Here is a 23,177-nt window from a genome sequence, read left to right on the forward strand (position 1 = left end):
CCTGAAGCTAAGTCACCAATCAATCAGGGGTGCCTTGTTTCCCCAAGGCCAGCCGCCGATGCAAGGCCAGCTCAGCGCATGCAACGCGCGTAGCTGTGCATGTACACTTCTGTGCGCTGTCTCTGTTGGTCTGCATTAACACTTCCGAAAACAAAACTCTCCATCTGGAGCTCCTTCACTGGACTCCACACTTGTAAACAATCGCTCCATCAGGCTCGCACCATTCAAGGCTCATTTATACTTCTGCGTCAAACGCCGGCGTATGCTACGGCGCTGACACATAGCCCTTCACCGAGGCTGTCGGCGTCACTGACGTGCACCTCTCAAAAAATGTAACTACATGTCACAACAACGCATAGCGCAAGCTCTGTGATTGGTCGGTTTGGTATCGCTGACGAGTCCGGATGGGACCGAAAGCCGCGCAAATGGTGCGAGCCCAATGGAGGGATTGTTTACAAGTGTGGAGTCCCGTGAAGGAGCTCCAGATGGAAAGTTTTGTTTTATGTTTACCTCATAGTTAAAGTAGTTGCACGTCCGCCGGTTCCTGCCTCAAAATGAGCGAGTTTGAGCCACTTGTACATCCAGGAAGTGTTCAGGAAAAGCAAAACAGCAGCGAAGAAACTTGACACAGAGGAACATTTACATCTCACTGCCAACTAGCGTTTCGGAAGTGTTTATGCAGACCAACAGAGACAGCGAGCAGAAGTATAAATGCACAGCTTTGCGCGTTGCATGCGCCGTAGGTTACGCCGTTCACTTGACGCAGAAGTATAAACCAGGCTAAAAAATGTAACTACACGTCGCAACGGCGCGTAGCGCAAGCTCTGTGATTGGAGTCTGGGTGGGACTGAGAGCCGCGTGAAGCCTGGTTTACACTTTTTCGCAATAATAAAATTGCTATTTACATGGTAGACTCTTAATCAGAGTATTGTCTTAATCATATTAAAATCGAATTATTGGTGTCCATGTAAATATATTCATTGTCTGAAGCTGTAGATTTTGTTACCTTGCTAAAATTTAACCCAATACCGGTGTATGTTATTATCGTTGGCCACGGAAACAATATAAACGAGATTGGTAAAATGCAATGATTTCTATTTGCTGAACAATTAGTAGATAACGTGTAAAGCTTTTAATCTAATTCAGTCTGACTTAATTGAGGCATTGGTTTTTCTGTTGACATCAATCTCTTTCTTCAAAGGAAAGGCTTGTTGAAGTAATCTGCAGAGTCAGGATTTGAAGGGCCTTGTTCAGGTTTGGCAAACACCAATTGGCGTAAGTGTGGAGTGTTGCGGTCCAGATCATCATCTATCTTGATGGCTAAAGTGTAGGGATGCACAATATATTGGTGGCAGTTTTTTTCTAATTATGTTTTTTTTTCTTCTGTCAAATAAAAATAGCAGACTACCTCAAATAGATTACTCCACAAAAAATATGCATTTAATTAATGCTCCGCTTTTATTCTTTGATCACAAACATTTGTCAAAATTTTTAATAGAAGTCGTTATTTTAAAGATTATGTCTTAAGCTTCTGATTTTACCTTAGTTTCTGTGCTTTCATTTTCTCCTGGCGGGCCATGCCTGCACTGCACGTGATGGGAGACAAACAAGGTGCATATATTGACTTTTTTATTATAGGCCTCAATTGCATATAATAACTTTTGTTATTCACATATAGTATTGCATTAGTTTGCATATATGTTTTATAGTTTATATAGCTATAAAATGAAAGCCTCAGTTTGGTACAGAGCATTATGCAAAAATCAAGTAAATCAATCAATTTGTTTGATTCATAGATTAGGCAAATTCGTATAATTTAAAAAAATTACCTTTCTCCACATGTGCAAAGAGACTGAGGTGTTTATGATGCAGATCCAGGAGAGAGGCATCACCATCAGCGCTTGGCACCAACTCGTCTGTGTCAAACTGTGACCAGCCATAACCTTCTATTTGCTTTTTTCATTTTGCATCTTTGGCAAAATATGTCTGTAGTTGCATGTGTTACCACTCGTTTACAAATACGTGTTGCAAATTTATAAAGCAAAACTTTAAAAAAAAAAAAACTACAAAAAAAAAAAACTAAAATAAAACTAAAAATTATTTTAACCATTTAACTGATACCATTAATCGGTTAAAATTCATACTTTCGGTTAACTGTGGTCAGTTAATGTGAGCATCCCAGTTACATGGTCCAGCCAGTTATCCACAGGACTCCCACACAACGGATAAAAAAAAAAAAAAAAAAAAAAAAAAAAAATATATATATATATATATATATATATATATATATATATATATATATATATATATATATATATATATATATATATGTGTAATATATATGTGTTTAAAAAAGGAATAGATAAAAGCAAATGGATTTGGCATTTATCTACACACACACAAAAAAAAGAATTTTCTAAATTTCTAATGTCCTGTTTCTGGCTGTTTTGAAAAAATGTCCATGCTCATTATTCCATCGAATTAAACAAAGAAAAAGATGACACATGTCAATGCATGCTGACAAAACTTGAATCAAATAAAAGTGTTAAATGACTAATGGGCTATGTGAACAGCTAGTGTTTTTCAGCCAATGATGAACTTCTGCATGGTGAAAGGTTTATGCGACTATTTTCAAACAGCATTGATGTTGTAATGTAATTCAAAAATAAATGTACGGAGTGAGGCCGTTCGCATTTTATAGATGCATCAACTGCTCCTGATATCCTGATCCTATTTCACTCTGATATATGCCTGCAACTGAGAAACCTCAGCTGCATCAACGTTAGGTGAAGTATTCTGTGACGGAGCTGTACAACATGGAGGCAGAGTAATCCAAATGCTGGAGATTTATTCACAAACAGCAAACAAATGCAAACAGAAGGCAGGATCGTATTTGAAGACAGGCAGTATCAAACAGAAAGGCAGTCCAATAATCAATAATTTTACTTTTAACTTTATCCTTTCATTTTTTAATTTTTAACACTGAAGCAACAATATACAATCTTTTAATCACAAGCATATCAGTCTTGGTCATTAGACTGAGACTATTAACCCCTATAAGGCTGAACCCTATTCTACTTATTTTAGAGTATTTTTTATGTGGTCTCCATAGATCTGCTACCTACTAAATCGAAATAAGACCATTTAATCATACCCTAATTATCACTATAGAACAAAGCAGACCAACTTAAACTATTAGTAATTTTAAACAATCACCATATGATTTAAATAGTATTATTAGTTTTAAGATAAAGGCCCACCCACACCCACAATACTCAGTTGAAGATACTCTGTTGCTTATGTAAAATCAAAAGATGCATCCAAATCAAATCAAATCAAATCAAATCAAATCAAATCACTTTTATTGTCACATCATCAGCAGGACGTGTCCTCTGAAGAGTGAAAAGCTTAGGTGCTGGCTCCAGACAGTACAAAATACAGTGCAAATACAACGACAGTGAAAAATATAAACAGTGCAAATAAAATGACAGTGAAAAATACAGACAGTGCAACATACAGACAGTGCAAATACAACAACAGTGCAAAATACAACAGCATACTTAAAAAAAAAGATAAAAATTTTATAAATACAATACATCATTGTCAATAAAATGAAATCAAATCAGTGGCTGCATATTTGATTTTGTTTTAGCCAAATTTTAAGAACAGTTTTAAAATTATTAAATGTGCTGCTCTCTCTGATATACACTGGTATTTTATTCCATCTTTCTGCTGCTTTAACTGAAAAAACAGATTGTCCAAAAGCAGTTCTCTTAAGTTTAACTGAACAATCACCTCTAACAGATGACCTAGTCTGTCTTATATTGTCCTTGCCGACAATCACACATTGTTTGAGGGGTGGTGGTGCAAGACCATGAAATATTTTATACATTAAACACACATCAGCATAAAATAAGAAACTGTCAAATGTTAGTAATTTTTGTTGTGCAATACAGTTGCAATGATGATAGCTCCTTGGCTTTTTAGCTAAAATTTTAACAGTTTGTTTATATATAACATACAATGGTTTTAATGTTGTAATGTTCGTATGCGACCAGCTTGTAGCACAATAAGATAAATGAGGTAAAATCATTGTATTCATAAAAAGTTTAGCAGCAGCCATAGGTAACTGATGCCTAATGTTTCTATAGATCCTCAGGCTTGCTCTAGCACTTTTGGAAACCTTCTTAATGTGTTTTTTAAAATTTAAATTGGAGTCAATAATTATACCTAAATATTTAAAATGATCAATAATATTTATTACTTCTCCATTAACTAAAATATCTGAGCAATGCTCCACATTTTTCTTAATTGAAAAAAACATTCCCACAGTTTTACTTACATTGAGGGTAAGACATGAACGATATAACTAATCTGAAACCTTTTTGAGTTCAGCAGTTAGTTTTTTAGCAGCATGTTCTTTGGTTTTAGCGTGAGTATATACTACCGTGTCATAACAGGACAATGTAAAATTGACAGCGATATGTACGTTCAATAGTACAGCGTGGGAGCTCCATACCATGGGGTGATCTGATTACAGAATAGTGCTGACTTTCTTGATACTTTTCTTTAGTCAGACCAAGACAGAATCTCCTCCAAGGGTGTGTAAAACAACAATGGAATTTGCATGAAGCGGTATGTTAGTTCTGAAGAGTTACCTAGCGAACAAATAGAAATCTGATTTTCCAACCTAAGCAGTGGGTGGAAAGACAAATGGAGCTATAAATCTATTATTTTGATTGTGAGGGAATGAGACCATTGTACCAGTCTAAGACATTTCAAATATGATGAATAAAGTCACTTGCGTTGATACAGAACATTCATACTTTTCTGTCTATCATTCTGACCATTCTGTGTGAGTTGGGTGAAGAAGAGAGTGAGTGAAGGGAAGGAAGTGCAGGAGAGAGTTAAAATGTAAATGAATGAATGAGATTTCCCCACAAATGCCTCCCACTCCGTATAGTGTGGAGGCAGTTGTCCGTGTTTATACACCCTGTTTGTATTGTCAATATGTGGACACATTAAAGTATTTGAGGTTTCTCAAATCTTACACCTGTCTTTTCTAAACTTGGTTGCATACTCCCTTAGGTTTAGAAACTTAGCATGTCAGACGGCCTGGCACCATCAAAGATTTGAATGGAGTTGGTATGACTCCTTTAAAATGTACCATAAGTAGTCTTTTTTTTCTTTTTTTAAAGAAGCCTACAATATAAACATTAAATTAAATATTTGAAATTTGCATGCGTGGGAATGCCTGCTCTCTTCCAAGTATTGCTTCACATTGCATACATGCATGAAGTGGTTTGTCAAAAACATATCAAATTTACGTTTATGCCAACAAAGAGCTGTGCATATAATTGATGGGATTTTTACTTGACAAACTTTGCGCCTGAAACTGCCTGGAATTTGCTGCATTGCATTGCATTTGTGTTTCCCAAGCCATGTGGGAAACTATCTTTATATTAATGTGACTGGCTACTGCTCGGCCCCGATTATTTCACTCAGGGTTTGCAGCCATAACTGCCTGCAATCTGCATTCTTTATAATTTTAACAAAATATACTGCGTTATATCAGTCAGCATTTTCTTAATTTTATTAGTAATGTAACTTTCCTTATATATTGACTCAACAAATTACTTCCCAATAATGGTCAAAAACAAACAAGAAATCCACTTTATTAATTTTAGCTGATGGTCAGCAGTTGATAGCTGAAGTTCAAATTTAAATGTATTCACCCAACATATTAAATTGTGCTTAGCCAATTTATTAAACCGAAATGAAATATCTGTGTTTGGCCAACAAACATTGAAACATAAAATGTGTGTACAAACTGATGGTGTTATTGACATATTTAATATGCAAGTACATTTGATGTTTAATGTTAATGGGTTAATGGTTATAACTATTAAAAATGTGATTTTATGAGTTCAAAGTACCTATTGTGGAAAGGCAATATTGATGTGACATTACACTAAACAACGTTTGCAGTAACTTATAGGAAAAAAATACATTTTATCATGTTTTTAACATTTTTAAACGTAACAAATACATTTTTTATATTGAATTGTAATATATTATCTTTCTAATTCATGTCTGGAGACAAAACTCTTTTTTTATTAACTCTTATGTTATAAACTCTTATTATTATAATGGATATAGCTGTTTATTAAAACTACATTGTCTACATGCACCAAAATTATTGCCTTTATTTACTGAGAAATGGATAAAAACATTTTAAGGGGGTATAAATGTTTAATGCCTATGAGCAATTCCAAGCAAATGTCAACCTTGCCATGAAAAAAAAAAGTTTTCACCAAAACAGTAAAACTTTGCCTGTGTGTGTGTAGGTTTGTATTTTACAGTAGTGTAAAAATACTCAAAAATGTCTCTGTCAATTATTTTTGATTTACCAAAGTCACACATTGGCAAAGTTGCATTTATCACATCCTCATAAACGCAAAAAAATGTCAAATAAAATAAAATCGATCATTTTTGTTTTATAGTAAGCAACTCAAAATCCTTTAGATAAGCATTGTTTCTTTTGAGTTGTGCATCTTTTCTCATGCCATAACTCTTTTTCAATGTAATGTTAACATATACTTTCAATGTGAATTTATGTTTTGAGTTTTTACAGCAAATAACATCCATAACGCTCTTCTTGAGAAGGTCTTTATTAGCATAAATATAAAGATTGTTAAACGAGCTTTAAAACTAATTTTAAGGTCTATCTATCTATCTATCTATCTATCTATCTATCTATCTATCTATCTATCTATCTATAGATATATAGATAGATAGATAGATAGATAGATAGATAGATAGATAGATAGATAGATAGATAGATAGATAGATAGATAGATAGATAGATAGATAGATTCTGTAGCCTAGATTTTTACACTTTAGCATTAGAGTAAAATAAATAAATTTGCAGAATTTGTTAGTAGAAAACAAACAATTATATATATATATATATATATATATATATATATATATATATATATATATATATATATATATATATATATATATATATATATACACACATACATACATATATATATATATATATATATATATATATATATATATATACAAATATTTTTTTTTCAGGAATTTGTAGCTTAAGCAGTAATATGTTTCATAGAATAAAACAAAACAGTAATTAAACCATTAGTTATTAACAATAAAGACTGATAAACGTTTTGCAATTTCTTATTGTTTTGCTTATTTGTTTGATACTTGGGTCAGATGTTAAATCTACTGTATTTAGATTGTAGATTGATAATACAATTTGTACAATATAACAACCATTATGCCTCACAAAACAGCAAACCGGACATGTGAGTGCATAATGGGCCACTCTAGATGATGTATATCACTTTCATTTAGGATTTTTCTTTCTAATTGAGTCGACTGAATCTATTATATGATGTTTCATCATAATTTTTTTGATCATCATTTGTTGACAATTTCTAGTGCATAATTTATTTATTTTTTTGCAATATATCGTTTGAATTTAAATGTATTATCTTTCTATACCTGAAGGTGTTAGGTGAAAAAATATAGCTGTTTTGTTTAAATGCACCAAAAATTTTGTATATATTTGCTGAGAAATGGATCAAAATATAATTTTTTAAAAGGGGTTGTACTCGTATATGCTGAGCACTGTGTATGTATTTCCTCTCTAGTTATTCATCTTTTTATCTCTTTAATCTTAACATTTTAATCACTAGGAATAATCTTTGCAAAAAATAAATCTCCGTAGTAACTTAAATTCTGCCAGGATATCTTACTTTTGTGCAATACCCTTAGGACTGTTCTGCATTGTAAATAATAACAATTTTCACTTTTGGTGACCCAACCCTTTAATTCAGTTCAGTTCAATACAAATGTCACTGTTTAAACATGATTTACTAAACAGCAGCTCCACCAGTCTACAAAAAAAATCATACCATGTCATTTTTCACCATTTTATTTTTGGGACATTTAACAAGGAAACATATCATAAACAAACTATAGATAAAAACTGATACGACGCAGCATTTATTTCTGTGCAATTAATCTCCTCAGGAAGTGTCTCCCCTGAAATTAAAAAGAACTTCATTAGTCAAAGTCCAATATTTTAGGATATTATGCTATTGCCTGACAGGCAAGCTCACTCTTTAAACTTCCACTCCTGACGGCACATCGGGCACTGCTGCTGCACTTGCTGAGAGTTCAGCCACTTCAGGATGCAGTGCATGTGGAAACAGTGTGAACACTGACCCCAGACCAATGGACAGTCATCTCCTGGAACCTTACCTGTTAAAAGTAAAAAGTCTATTTTTAATATATTACGCGTTAAAAAAAAATGAACGCAGTTGCAGTTTTTTTTTTTTTTTTACTTTCTGTTGTTGTTGAAGTGTGTTTAACGTGCAAAAAATATGAATAAGACCAAGGAAGCACTTTTTGAAGGCAAGTTTCAGTATAAAACATTTAATGTCGCATCACCAGGCTCTCCAGAGTTTCATGCAATTTCGGGTGTTTCGTTTTTAACTTTCAACTTCTGTTTTAATGGAATTTGATACCACATGACGAACGGAAAGAAAAACCTCAGCATTTCGTGACTCTGTGGTCCTTTAAGATAATCAAAAATTGTTGCTTACATGGTAGACTCTTAATAAGAGTATTATCTTAATAATATTAAAATCGGAGTACTGGTGTCCATGTACATACTCAGAACGTGTCAGATGAAGTCGCGAGTTTTCAAAGACAGCGCATTCCTCTGCCTTTCAGTATGAGCCCTCCAATGTTTCATTAAGTTTTGTAAAGTGTCTGCCTCCCGTTGTTGTGTCAGAATCCTTATGAAATACAGGCATACTTTAGAACACTTAGTTTAAGCAAATTTGATGAACGCGATCATGCGTGTTGAATCTGAAGAGAGTCGCTCCGGCTGCCCTGTCCTGACCTGCGCGCATTTTGTGTGCATATGTATGTGTGTATGAGTGTGTGTGTGTGTGTCTGTGTCAGGCCCGTGCACAAAGCACAGACCCTTACAAGGGCAGGTACTCAACGCGATCGTAAAGTGAAGAGCAAATGCCTCCTGAGAGGGGCACCTCAGCCAATAAGGGCGGAGGGGCAGTGGCTCTAGCCAGAGGGCCACCCCCCTATGCATGGCCCTGGTCTGTGTGTGCGCGAAACCTGCCTAAACGTTGTTGTCTGTAGCCACTAAATCAAAAAGTTACGAATTGCCATGCAATGAATTGCATTTCACTCTCAGCTCACATTATTCCAAAAAAAAAGGTCAACAGACTGCATTGTCTTAGCAACTGGATGAATGTAAAGGAGGACTAAGCAAAATTGTTTCTACTTTATAATTAATGTTCTCAACTCACAGCAATAAAACTTTACAATGAGTACAATTGTTTGTATTAAATTCTTTATTGTTATTATAATTTTCCATTTTCCATAACTTCGATGCCTGTATTTTGGCATTTTTTTTGCAGAATCGAACTTGGAAATCATTTTTTTCTTTACTGGTATTGATTGTTTTAAAATTAAAATGGCATTAACACACAGAAAATATGAATGTCAAGCCAGCATCTTGATGGATTTGTGTGGAAATGTTGTTTACATGAAAAAATCTGTGTTACGAGTTATACACAAATTCTAATAAACAATTATATTTTGAATTTAAATAATTTTTGTCTTGCGTTTACATTAAGTTTACATTTGAATAGCCAAAATTACAAGTTTCAGTCTTTTAAATGCAAAAATTTTTCCAAAAAAAGTGTGATTAATTCGTTTTTTTTATTTTTATATTTTAATACATTTTTAAATCGATTGTCAGCACTAATATATATATATATATATATATATATATATATATATATATATATATATATATATATATATATATATATATATATATATATATATATATATATATATAATAAAGAGGGAGGTGGGTGAAATTACGAGACTTTTTTTTTTTTGAAAGAAATAAAAACGGGATGTTTGCGGTAGACTGGTCTGAAATATGTGATACTCCCATGAAAAATGGAAGTGTTGGCTGGTGTGCTTACCCGTTTAATATTGATTTAATCTGCTATAGTTGGAAATCAGACTGTTATATCGTCTAAGCGTAAGGGCTTATGCGGTTCTGCCGCCATCTTTTGGTAGAAAGCGTCAACTGCCGCCAACGAGCTGTCTCAGAAATTGTAAATATTTTAAAATAGGCATTATTCTTGCAAATAAACTGCATAGTTGCGATCTAAACAACTACATTCTTGAAAAAGCCTCAAAAGTATATTTTGTTGTGTAACAGCAGTAATGTTTGTCAAACTGTAGTGTCTGCTTGTTGCTGGCTGTATGTGGACGGAGTAATACACAAAGGGTAAAGAGGCTGTACGGATGCTGATATTACTTAAATATATCACAGCTATCAGCCAATCAGATTCGAGATCCAGACAGAACTGTTGTATAAACATACATACACACACAACTAATGCTTAAGGCATTCCAAGACAGGCACCATCAAGTGTATCTGTCTGCGGACTGCAAGACAGGTGTAGTTGGTAAGAAAGGTGTAACTTGCAGCTATCGAGACCAACTGAACCATGCAAGATTTCATAACGAGATGTTGGCAAGATGGCGAAAATACTTAACAAAGAACAATTTTTTACCAAATGTTTTTATGCGTTTTCTCCAAATGTATCTACAACCAATTAATATGCTATATTATTATATTCATTCATTTAGCAACTCTATGCAGTTTATTTATACGGATAATGCCAATTTTTAATGTAATTTCTGAGAGACAGCGTGATTTCAGAGAGATGATTAGCCTGTCACGAAGCAAAGACGATTGACAATGTCCATCCACAAGATAATAACCCCTTGGAGGAGAAAAACGCCATACAGTAATTTCTAACTATACATGATCAAATTATTACTAAAAAGGCCAGTGACATTATAAGTTGATCTCTCTCTCTTTTATGTTTTAGTGCTGTATTTATTATACTATAATTATATTGTAGTGTATTGAGTGGGAGATGGGACTCGGATCAGTAATGTATATATTTTGTGTTGGCCACTCCTTGTATAACCCCAAGTAACTTTTTGGTTGGCCATTTGTTTGTTTCTAATGAGTCTCCTGTTTTCGTTACTGCAGACTGGTTCAGTAAAAAAAAAAAAAAAAGAAGAAATATATGCATTTTTTCCACTAATATACATACACATATATATATATATATATATATATATATATATATATATATATATATAGGGTGGGCCATTTACATGGATACACCTTAATAAAATGGGAATAGTTGGTAATATTAATGTCTTGTTTGTGGCACATAAGTATATGTGAGGGGGCCAACTTTTCAAGATGGGTGGTGACCATAGTGGCTACTTTAAAGTCGGCCATCTTTGTCCCAAATTTGTTTTTTCGATAGGAAAAGGATCATTGTCCCATCAAACTTGCTTGGTTTTAATATAACTATTCTTAAAAAATAAAGTTACATTAAAACCAGGCACACCATTGTTTTTCTCATGAAATTCCCAATATGTTTGATGCGTCAAATGACCTTTTTCCTATTGAAATAACAAAAGTTGGATCCAAGATGGCCGACTTAAAAATGCCCACTATGGTCACCACCTATCATGAAAAGTTTGCCCCTCACATATACTAATGTGCCACAAACAGGACATTAATATCACCAACCATTCCCATTTTATAAAGGTGTATCCATATAAATGGCCCACCCTCTTTGTGTGTGTGTGTGTGTGTGTGTGTGTGTGTGTGTGTGTGTGTGTGTGTGTGTGTGTGTGTGTGTGTATATATATATATATATATATATATTTTTTTTTTTTTTTTCTTTCCCCAGACACATAATAGTTTTATTAACTCATTTTTAACAACTGATTTCTTTTATCTTTGCCATGATTACAGTAAATGTTATTTTATTCAATATATATTTTTCAAGACACTTCTATACAGCTTAAAGTGACATTTAAAGGCTTGCTTAACTAGGTTAATTAGGTTAACTAAGCAGGATAGGGTAATAAGGCAAGTTATTGTATAATGAGGGTTTGTTCTGTAGACTAGTGCTGTCACACTGAAATCTCTAAAAATAATAAGTGCACTTTAATTGCCCGGATGATGCACTCATTCAAACGGTAAAATGAAGTGTTGAATGATGGACATGTCACGCACTCAACAACCACAACTTTTCTCACAGAGCGGAAGGAGGGGAGCTATCGGGCGCACATGTTGGATAACTTTGGGTCACCAAAAGTCATCACCAAAAGTTATCCCAAACAATTTTGGATGCAGCAACAGAATGGGTGACCATGCTTGGCCATGTGTCACTTCACTTTCATGTCATGTTACTTTCATGAACCAAAAATTTCTAAAACATGTTGCTATTGAAATTCCACTGGGAATGACACTGTTTTATGATAAACCTGCTTTTTATCGTAAAACTTAAAACACAAAGATGGCAGAGTATAGTATTTGTGGGTGATGTGTAATCAGGTTACCCACAGTCTGGGCAGCAACCATTGAAAGATGCCCGACAGATGCCGCAATTTTCATCATTGGCCACCCATAACCAGGATGCCACACCGTTCCACTGCTTTATTTTAACCTTCATTCCTTCTGTAACACACAAAAAAAACAATGCAGATTTATTTATTTACACATTTTTCAAAAGCAATAATCACTTCCATTTAGTAGTGTACCACATGTTATTACCATGCAAGGTCCTACAGATTTTAACCAGTGGTTTTCCACGTCATTTCTAGCTCTTAGTGAGGATTAGAAATTAACTGCAAAACATTTTATGGAGACTATAATCATGATTAAAAATATAAGTAGGATCCTTTACAGACTGAATGAATACAATGTTCATGTACCTGTTAGATCAGGGTTTCCCAAAATGCCAGTCACTCGCAACCCCCAGATTGATTGGAGGTGGTTATAAATATACTAGTGTTGCACATACAGCAATAGGCCTATATAAACACGAGCATATTGACAACAGAAAAAAGTGCAACAGTCTAACGACTATCATATTTAAAGTAATTTATTAGTTTGTTTAATTTGATATTAACCTCAACTAAAGAGATTGGAGGGCACAATGTTTTCAGCACAAGTCTATACTTGGTTTTATTTTATAGACCGCCACTCAGAGATGATTCCCAATATTCTGTTGTGGCCTGTATTTATTTTTAATGCAAGTTATTTTATTTCCATAAAGGTGTCAGAAAGTTTAACCTGATGCTTTAAAATTTGCTGCAGCTGACAATATTGCTGCAATCTAACATAAACACCAATCCTATGAAGAAATAATAATTAAAAGGCTGATGGCAACCAAGGGACTCCCACTTTGGGAAAAACAGTGTTAGATTATAATATTATATTAGATCTTTTTTTTTCCAATTTATATTTAGAAATACATTTCATCATAATGCCACATCAAACAAATGTAATTCCGTAATTATTACTCTTATTTTGTTAGAATAAATTACATATCAACCCTTACCAGCGCAGATATGAGTGAAAACACTGGTCTGTTAACGTGAACATAATACTAATCTAAATATGCTGCATTCCCCGTGCATGGCCGAGAGCAAATCGTTTTATGTGTACTAACAAACAGAAGTAAGATCACTTACTGTTACGTTCTCACATCCATAACATGTATGATGAGCAGTGAGCACAATGTAGCATTTATGCTCAGCTTTTCTTCACGCTCCCTTAAGCCAGCTGAAACCACAACATCGCCACCTACAGTGTTGGAGATGTAAATAGACATTTATCCTTAAATAATAAACAAAAAAATTAACAAGTTAATCTTTTTTTTTTAAAATTGTCGTTGTTTATTTTTTCTACACCTCTGTTTGAGTTCCAACGAAGAAGAAATGCCGTTAAAGCCCAAAAGGGATACAGCCTCGGATACTAACATATTCAGCTGTATCCCATCTAGACTTTACCCAACAACGAAAAAGACGGAAGTGTTTAGCTTCTCCTAGCAACAGAGATGCAAAGGGAAAGCCACTCGTGTGCTAAATTGTCATCAACAGAAATTAAATTAAAAGCATTAAATATTCTGATATACCGAATCTAAAGCGAAAAAAACGTTAATTATTTCCGCTAAAGGACTGTGAATTAAAAATTGCTATCTGAACGAAAACTTTGGGGTAAGTTACATCTTTAACTTATACGTTTAACGTATAGCTCTGCTAAGTTACATATGCCCAGTCTACAATTGAAAAAGGTGATTATAACAATTATAATTATTACTTATTTATTTTTGTCTTGTACAATTGTTTATGTTTGTTTGTGTCCTTGTTGTATTACGTTACTTAAACTACCAAGAAATGGAAGGTCGGCAAGAGGATCAGATGAACAGACAGGAAGAGGTAACGTTAACGTAAATCTTAGTAAATTTAAGAGAAACGAATTCACACATTAAACTTTCGTTGTAACCAGTTTGTGTGTGTGTGTGTGTGTGTGTGTGTGTGTGTGTGTGTGTGTGTTTGTTTTTATTACATGGTGGGGACCTCAGCATGATAGCACACTCACAAAGTGGGGACCAAAAACATAGTGGGGACCGATCGCCCGGTCCCCACTATGTTTTGCCTTTAAAAGACTCAGGGGGCGTTGCTGATATGCCTAGTGCAGTTTTTTTCACTGATCCCCACCTTGACCATTTACCTGAATTGAGTGTGTAAGTGTGTGTCGGCGCACTGCTCTATAGCGGTCCTGTAGTCGGATGGCGGTACTGCACCCTGACACACACTTGGCGCTATTCACACACTCTGCCTACTGCACATGCGCAGATCTCATAAATGAATCCGACTTTAATCAACTTAATTAAGATCTATCATCAAATTAATCGAATTTTTGGGTAAGTTATAATGTTTTTCACCATCATAATGTAATGACATCGGTTATATGACAAATACTTATGTTGCATATTTTGACAGTTATCAGGTATAGTTAATTAAATGTTTTAACGAATTTCCTGGGTGTTTTAATCGATGTTGTTTTAAATTACGTATTAATATAACACTGATAAGACACAAACTACAGTTCGGTATGTAATTTAACTTGTTTACACGAGTAAAAGTTACTCGCGCTAATGTGCTAACGTGCTAACTGCCCGGTGCTACACGAGTCAGAGGCCGGGGTGGAGTGCATGAGCGGCGGTCAGACAGTCACCAATCACCGGGCGGCTAAATGGATCGACGGAGGATAAAACCATTAAAAGATGCGGAGAAACACATCACCAGCTCCACTGACAAGACCCATTCACTGGAAACCGAATATATAGAAGGTTACTAAGGTATGTTTTCATAGTTCTTGTATCGTACTTTTTAAATGGTTAATTACTTTAAACATGTAACGTTAATCCTGAAATAACACTATTATATACTATTTATACGTTAATGTAGTGATATAGAAGTTATAATTAAAATGTTGGGCCATCTGGTCCTAGAAATGTACTTAATTTATTGTTCTATGACGTGTAGAAACGTCTTATTTTAGATAAATAATTATAATAAACTCCAACTTAGTGTAAAACATATATAAAAGTACATAAATGTTCACTGTGTGTGTTTTATTTATTTATTTGCTGTCAACTGGTAGCCTTTTACAATAAGGTTAAATTAGTTAATGCTGTTTAATGCATTTACTAACATGAACAATGAATAATACTTTATTACAGTATTTGTTCATGTTGTTTAACTTTAGTTAATGAAAATAAAGATGTTCATTACTAGTTGAACATGCACAATGCATTAATTATTGCAATGCATTATTACTGGTACAAGCATGAATTTAGATTTGAATAATGCATTAGTAAATGTTAAACTATGATTAATAAATGCTGTACATGCATTGTTCATTACTAGGTCATGTTAGTAAGTACATTAACTAATAAAACCTGATTGTAAAGTGTGACCTGTAAACAATTGAAGTGGAAAAAAAGTTCTTTAAAACTGTCCTAAGAAAGAAGAACAGGTGTTCAATAGTATTAGAACAACATTGAGGAAAGGTTCTGATCCACTTCAAAAGGTTTACTGTATTTATAATTCACACACAGAGAGGATGCTAATGTGAGGTTTTTGTAGTTTTTGAACACTACACGTTTCATTAAATCTTTTAGGTCAGAGTTTGCGTTGTCCACATTTATTAAAGGAAGTTTTGTGGTTGAGTACAAATAATAGAGCTTGTGGAAGCAAAGCATAGATGAGATATTAATAAAAATACTGTCTTTATGTTTGACTTTATATGGTAAAACAAGAACAGGTGGTTAAGTGTTTTCCCCATTCAAATGTTCATGTATATATTATATTCATTCTGTTTGTATTCATGCCATAGTTTAGCTTTTTATTGCTATGAAAGGGCATAATTAAAATGTTGCTTGCTCTTTTCTCTTAGTTTTGCAGCATTGATGCCGATCATGAGGATGAGACCCTCGGCCGGCTGGTGAATGATGACCATCTGCACCCTAACTGCACTGTCAATAAGATCGTTGTTCAGAGAAAAACCTCATTTGTGCCTTTTTGCAATCAGGGATATTTTCTTTGGAGAGGAAATAACGTTTGACTATGGCGCATGTGATTGGCCTTGGAGAAAGGTTTGACATTTTGATCACTTAATACATTAATCCTTAATACATTCAGCAAAGCTAAGAGTTTTTTAATGTTAATATAGATTATGGGTAAATCTGTTCAAAAATAAAGAGTTTGCATCATTCATAAGAGATAATGAAATCAATCTCTTAATATCTTCTTCTTGTCTTAATGGGTAAAAAAAGTTAAATTAATTGGGTAATGCTTTACTTTAAAGGGGGGTTCATAAGACTGTCATGAAAGCTTTATAGTCATGACATGACTTATATAACAAAGCTGTTTTTAAATAGCTTTCATTGAAGGATGCCCATATGACTGCAGAAGAGAACTGCTCCGACAACTCTCTGATGAGGTATGTTTATTAGTATTATTATTATTAGTAGTAGTAGTAGTAGTAGTAGATGTTGTTGCTGTAGTAGTGCATTTAATTGTAATTATTTAACTTAGTGTGTGTCCTAATTTATGAACATATGCAATAGTGTAACATTGTGGGGACCAGCGGCATGTTAGAGAAGCTGTGAAACACTTAGTCCTGAATACACACACAGTACGGTCTGACATAGTGGGGACCGGGAGCCCTGAGTACTACTGTCTAATTATTATTTTTTGTTTTTTATATTCAGCTTTCATTGAAGTATGACCATATGACAGAGGAAGAGAACTGCTCTGCTCCAGTAGGAGACCCACAACCCTCTGATGAGGTGTGTTTAAATTTAATAATAATAATAATTATTATTATTATTAGTAGTAGTAGTAGTAGTAGTTGTTGTAGTAGTGGTGCATTTAATTGTAATTATTTAACTTAATCAAAATCTAGAAATGAAACAGAGAGTGTGTGTCCTAATTGGTGAACGTATGCACTAGTGTAACATTGTGGGGACCAGAGGCATGTTAGAGAAGCTGTGAAACACACTTAGTCCTGAATACACACACAGTAAGGCCTGACATAGTGGGGACCGGAACCCTTGAGTACTGCTGTCTAACTAATTTTTTTTTTTTTTTTTTCAGCTTGTATTGAAAGTTGACCATATGACAGAGGAAGAGAACTGCTCTGCTCCAGTACGTGACCCACAAATCTCTGATGAGGTGTGTTTAATGTTGTTGTTATTATTATTATTATTAGTAATAGTAGTAGTAGTTGTTGTTGTAGTAGTGGTGCATTTAATTGTAATTATTTAACTTAATGAAAATCTAGAAATGAAATAGAGTGTGTGTCCTAATTGGTGAACCCATGCACTAGTGTAACATTGTGGGGACCAGAGGCATGTTAGAGAAGCTGTGAAACACACTTAGTCCTCAATACACACACAGTACGGTCTGACATAGTGGGGACCGCGACCCTTGAGTACTGCTGTCTAACTAATATACATTTTTTTATATTTAGCTTGTATTGAAAGTTGACCATATGACAGAGGAAGAGAACTGCTCTGCTCCAGTACGTGACCCACAACTCTCTGATGAGGTGTGTTTAATGTTGTTGTTATTATTTTTATTAGTAGTAGTAGTAGTTGTTGTTGTAGTAGTGGTGCATTTAATTGTAATTATTTAACTTAATGAAAATCTAGAAATGAAATAGAGTGTGTGTCCTAATTTATGAACGTATGCACTAGTGTAACATTGTGGGGACCAGAGGCATATTAGAGAAGCTGTGAAACACTTAGTCCTGAATACACACACAGTACGGTCTGACATAGTGGGGACCGGGACCCTTGAGTACTGCTGTCTAACTAATATATATATATATATATATATATATATATATATATATATATATATATATATATATATATATATATATATATATATATATATATATTTTTTTTTTTTTTTTCAGCTTTTATTGAAGTATGACCATATGACAGAGGAAGAGAACTGCTCTGCTCCAGTAGGAGACCCACAACTCTGATGAGGTGTGTTTATAATAATAATAATAACAATTATTATTATTATTATTATTAGTTGTAGTAGTAATAGTAGTTGTTGTTGTAGTAGTGGTGTATTTAATTGTAATTATTTAACTTAATCAAAATATAGAAATGAAACAGAGTGTGTGTCCTAATTGGTGAACATATGCACTGACATTGTGGGGACCAGAGGCATGTTAGAGAAGCTGTGAAACACACTTAGTCCTGAATACACACACAGTACGGTCTGACATAGTGGGGACCGCGACCCTTGAGTACTGCTGTCTAACTAATATATATTTTTTTTATATTCAGCTTTTATTGAAGGATGACCATATAACAGGGGAAGAGAACTGCTCTGCTCCAGCACGTGACTCACAACTCTGTTATTGCATATCAGATTTAACGAACCGTTTACTACGGATTTCATGTCATTTTGATAACTGTCCATTAATCAGATGTCATCACACTGCTGTGTCGTCAGCCAATCGTTGTATTGCTGATAATGATTTTGAGGATCGATAGATCTGTCACGACACACAGTCACAACACATCTCAGATCAGTTTAATCTGATTCGCAAACTTTTTTGAAGAACCAAATTAGCCTAAGATGAGTTATCAAGATTAAAAGATCCAGGATCTGTAATATAATCTTAGATTATTTAAGCGAGGTCTGAAGAACAGACCCCTGGACCCTTGAGTACTACTGTCTAAATTATATATTTCAAAATAAAAATTATAAATTATATATAAAAATATATAAAATAATTTTATATAAAATATTTATAAAATTATATATAAAATATATATTTTTAATTATATACAGTTGAAGTCAGAATTAATAGCCCCCTTGTTTATTTCTTGTACTAAATTTCTGTTTAATGGAAAGCAGATTTTTTAAACACATTTCTAATCATAACAGTTTTAATAACTCATCTCTAATAACTGATTTATTTTCTCTTTGCCATGATGACAGTAAATAATATTTTACTAGATATTTTTCAAGACACTTCTATACAGCTTAAAGTGACATTTAAAGGCTTCACTAAGTTAATTAGGGTAACTAAGCAAGTTATTGGAGGGATAATAATATTGACCTTAAAATGGTTCATAAAAAATTTAAACTGCTTTTATTCTAGCTGAAATAAAACAAATAAGACTTTCTCCAGAAGAAAAAAATATTATCAGACATACTATGAAAAATTCCCTGCTCTGTTACACATCATTTGGAAAATATTTGTAAAAAAGTTTTAAAAAGGGGGGCTGACTTCAACTGTATATACTTTTATTTATATATATATATATATATATATATATATATATATATATATATATATATATATATATATATATATATATATATATATATATATATATATATATACAGTTGAAGTATTAATTATTAGACCCCTTGGAATTTTTCTCTTCTTTTTTAAATATTTCCTAAACGATGTTTGTCAGAGCAAGGAAATTTTCACAGTATGTCTGATAATATTTTTTTCTTCTGGAGAAAGTCTTATTTGTTTTATTTTGACTAGAATAAAAACAGTTTAAATTTTTTTAAACACCATTTAAGGGACAAAATTATTAGCCTCTTTAAGCTATATTTTTTTCTCGATAATCTACAGAACAAACCATCGTTATACAATAACTTGACTAATTACCCTAACCTGCCTAGTTAACCTAATTACCCTAGTGAAGCCTTTAAATTTCACTTTAAGCTGTATAGAAGTGTCTTAAAGAATATCTAGTCTAATATTATTTACTGTCATCATGGCAAAGATTAAATAGGTCCATTATTAGAAATGATTATTAGAAATAGTTATTAAAACTATTATGTTTAGAAATGTGTTGAAAAAAATCTTCTCTCCGTTAAACAGAAATTGGGGAAATAATAAACAAGCGGTCTAATAATTCAGGGGGGCTAATAATTCTGACTTCAACTGTATATGAAGAGTTTCATTGCAAAACGAGATATATCCATTTAAAAAAATGTTGGTTATTTTGACATTATTTTTCAGGACATCAACAGTCAAGTTCATTCACAATTTCTGTACATTAAACTATAACTTGAGCTCAGTGAAGGCCAGGAACACAATATTTTCAAATGCAGGATATTTTTTATTTAATTTTATGTCTATAATTAAGTAAAAAAACATGCCAAAATGCTACATATTAATCCAACCCACATTGTCAAACATCTTAAATTGGTTAAAAAAAAACTATACACCATAAATATATGGAATAATATATGCAAAGATAGATTAATAATAATAAGATTCTAAGTTAGATTTGGCCAGAATGTACACAACATAACATAACATAACTTTATTTATTTATTTTTTTTGCAAAACGCTACATCCACCTTTGGCTATATTATACTACATTAATACCATTACCAAAAGCTAGTGAATCAATGTTTTGTTTGATAAGTAAGATTAAGTTAGTTAGATAAATGACCTTTAGCTTGGTTCAGAAAGAGTGGAGGGCGGCTCCTTCCACACCGCTGCAGAAAACCAAACCTGTATGATTAGAGCGGGCGGAGCTGAGTCCGTGACACAAACTTGCCTCGCTATGTCATATTTAATGAATTATTTCACTGTAATAATAATAATAGCTTATTTATTTGGTTGTGAAAAAGCTAAACCGTTTTCTCCATAACAACATGTGCCCTTTAAGTTCCTTCATAATAAATCAACAACAACAAGAATAAATTATAAATAATAGGTGCAACCGCATAAATATATCTTCAGATAGGCTACTCAGCTACATGTAAGAAATTATTTAAAAAATAAACTTATAAAGGACACTTAGAAATGTCGCCTTGCAGACAGGTATCTTGTGATGGGGAGTAGGAAAAAAGGCGCTCCTAGGCCTTTTCTTGACATCAGCGGAGACTCGTTCCCTGCTGCATTTGTGTATTGTTGACGCAGAAGTATCTTATTCGGGTCCACTTTTGTGGCCTTTTTATAAATTTTTGTGAAGTTGAAGACTTCATCTTCTATCGCTAAATCAATGAGCAAACTCTGAGCACTTCACCGGCGATGACTCTCTTCCCAGGGGATGCTGAGCTCGCGCCGCATCCTGAACGTTCTCTAACTGTTATATCGCACTTTGTATAGAAACTGGCCTGACGGATATTGCGTTTTGTGAAAAAAAAATACGTTTTGTACTTGGCCTAAAATGTGCTTTCTTAAATGTTATTAATGGCAGCAATTCACACATAGATTAAGGTACATCTGAACCGTGATTTCCAATAATAAAATCCAAATGTCAAAAAATGCCGTTTATCGCATTTTGCAACCAAACTCTTCATATGTATGTGTGTTATGACTGTATGACTGCAGAAGAGAACTGCTCTGTTCCCACAACTCAGTTTTTCTGGTATTTGAAAACAGACGCTCAGAAGATTTTAAAGGGTGGAATCTTGATCAAATCGTGGGTTTACACACAAACATGTAATACAGTGCCAGATTTTCTGGATGTTATATACACATTTGTATTTGCAAACATATATCATATTGTTTTAAATGATGTATTTTTGTGTGGGTTTTTACATTCAGAGAAAGTTACAGTGGATCGTGATTTTGGAGAAGGTGAAGTCCAATCTAAAAGGTAAAAATATTATTTATTTTTCTGATCAGAATTTTTCTTTTTTCAGAATGTTAATTTTTATCATGATATGTATGTGCTATGTTTGAAAACTATATTTAAGCTACCATCACACGATTTTACCTATTAAAAAGAACAACACAAAATCAAATAAATATTTTGGTAAGCTTTCTGCAGAGAAGTCAACTCTCAGACTTGATTTTTACTTTCAGAGTCCCCTCAAGTATCATCACCATGGTACAGTGTCTGTGAAGATAGTGATGCAGACCCAGCATTCACAAAAAAGAGAGGTATGATCATTAAAGTTAATTTGTGACTGACTTGTGTTATTGTACAAGTCCAAATGCACAAGCTCATTTACATAACATGTAGGGTAAAACAGGACAGAAGCACATTACTTCTATGATGATTTCAGTACAGTCGCACTTGATGTCTCATTTCATGTTAGTTAAACAATATTGCTAAATACTTTGGAAAAATATACTAATTGCATATCGGGTTACACTTTATTTTGATAATCTACTACTACTACTAACAACAAGTAACTGCAACTACTTGTCAACTAACAGCCATTAGACTGTCTGTTAGAATCAACACTGCTAATGCTCTACTAAATTTATATAAGAGTTAGTCATATTGTACTAATTTTGAGCGTAACCTAACAGTCTGCTGTACTATTTACTGAGACCAATGAGAGTTGGTTTTATTGAGGTAACCTTAACTGTCAGCTAATACTCTACACTCTAAAATTAATAAAAATAAGTAATAATAATTAAATTAGCAGTTTTTCATAATTTGTGATTCATGTTTTTATGAAATCTGTTTGTTTCTGCTTTTGAATTGCATTATGGGATCTTGATCTTTCTTCCAACAACTTTTAATCTTAAAAAGTAAAAAAAAGTGACTTTTTGTTTGGGTTGGTGTTGTATATTATGCTACAGAAACCTTGTAATAAACTGCCGGTACATTTTCTGTTATTCTAAAGACTTATTTATCTCTATATATTATTTCTTATACATTACATTATTTCAA

General features: G+C 33.4%; 2 protein-coding genes across 5 annotated transcripts in view; one reads left to right on the forward strand and one right to left on the reverse strand.

The window, feature by feature from the left end:
* Positions 1-7,956: 7,956 nt before the first annotated feature.
* anapc11 (APC11 anaphase promoting complex subunit 11 homolog (yeast)) lies at positions 7,957-13,721 on the reverse strand. Of its 2 annotated transcripts, NM_001098480.1 has the most exon segments (4): positions 7,957-8,082; positions 8,160-8,301; positions 12,530-12,643; positions 13,663-13,721. In NM_001098480.1, coding segments are annotated over 3 exon segments (267 nt in total). In that variant the 5' UTR covers positions 12,639-12,643; positions 13,663-13,721; the 3' UTR covers positions 7,957-8,066.
* Positions 13,722-14,000: 279 nt separating this feature from the next.
* ccdc40 (coiled-coil domain 40 molecular ruler complex subunit) overlaps positions 14,001-23,177 on the forward strand; it is a 41,338-nt gene continuing 32,161 nt past the window's right edge. The window contains exons 1-2 of one of the 3 annotated variants that reach the window (XR_012407400.1): positions 14,001-14,187; positions 14,366-14,409. Coding sequence is in view for 2 of the 3 variants with exons in the window: in NM_001271813.1 (NP_001258742.1) it covers positions 14,368-14,409 (42 nt within the window). In the remaining variant the exon portion in view is untranslated. The remainder of the gene's footprint in view (positions 14,188-14,365; positions 14,410-23,177) is intronic. The other 2 variants (XM_073953169.1, NM_001271813.1) reach the window with 2 other exon arrangements.

The sequence above is a fragment of the Danio rerio genome, chromosome 6 (genome assembly GCF_049306965.1).
Source record: "Danio rerio strain Tuebingen ecotype United States chromosome 6, GRCz12tu, whole genome shotgun sequence".
Classification (NCBI taxonomy): Eukaryota; Metazoa; Chordata; class Actinopteri; order Cypriniformes; family Danionidae; genus Danio; species Danio rerio.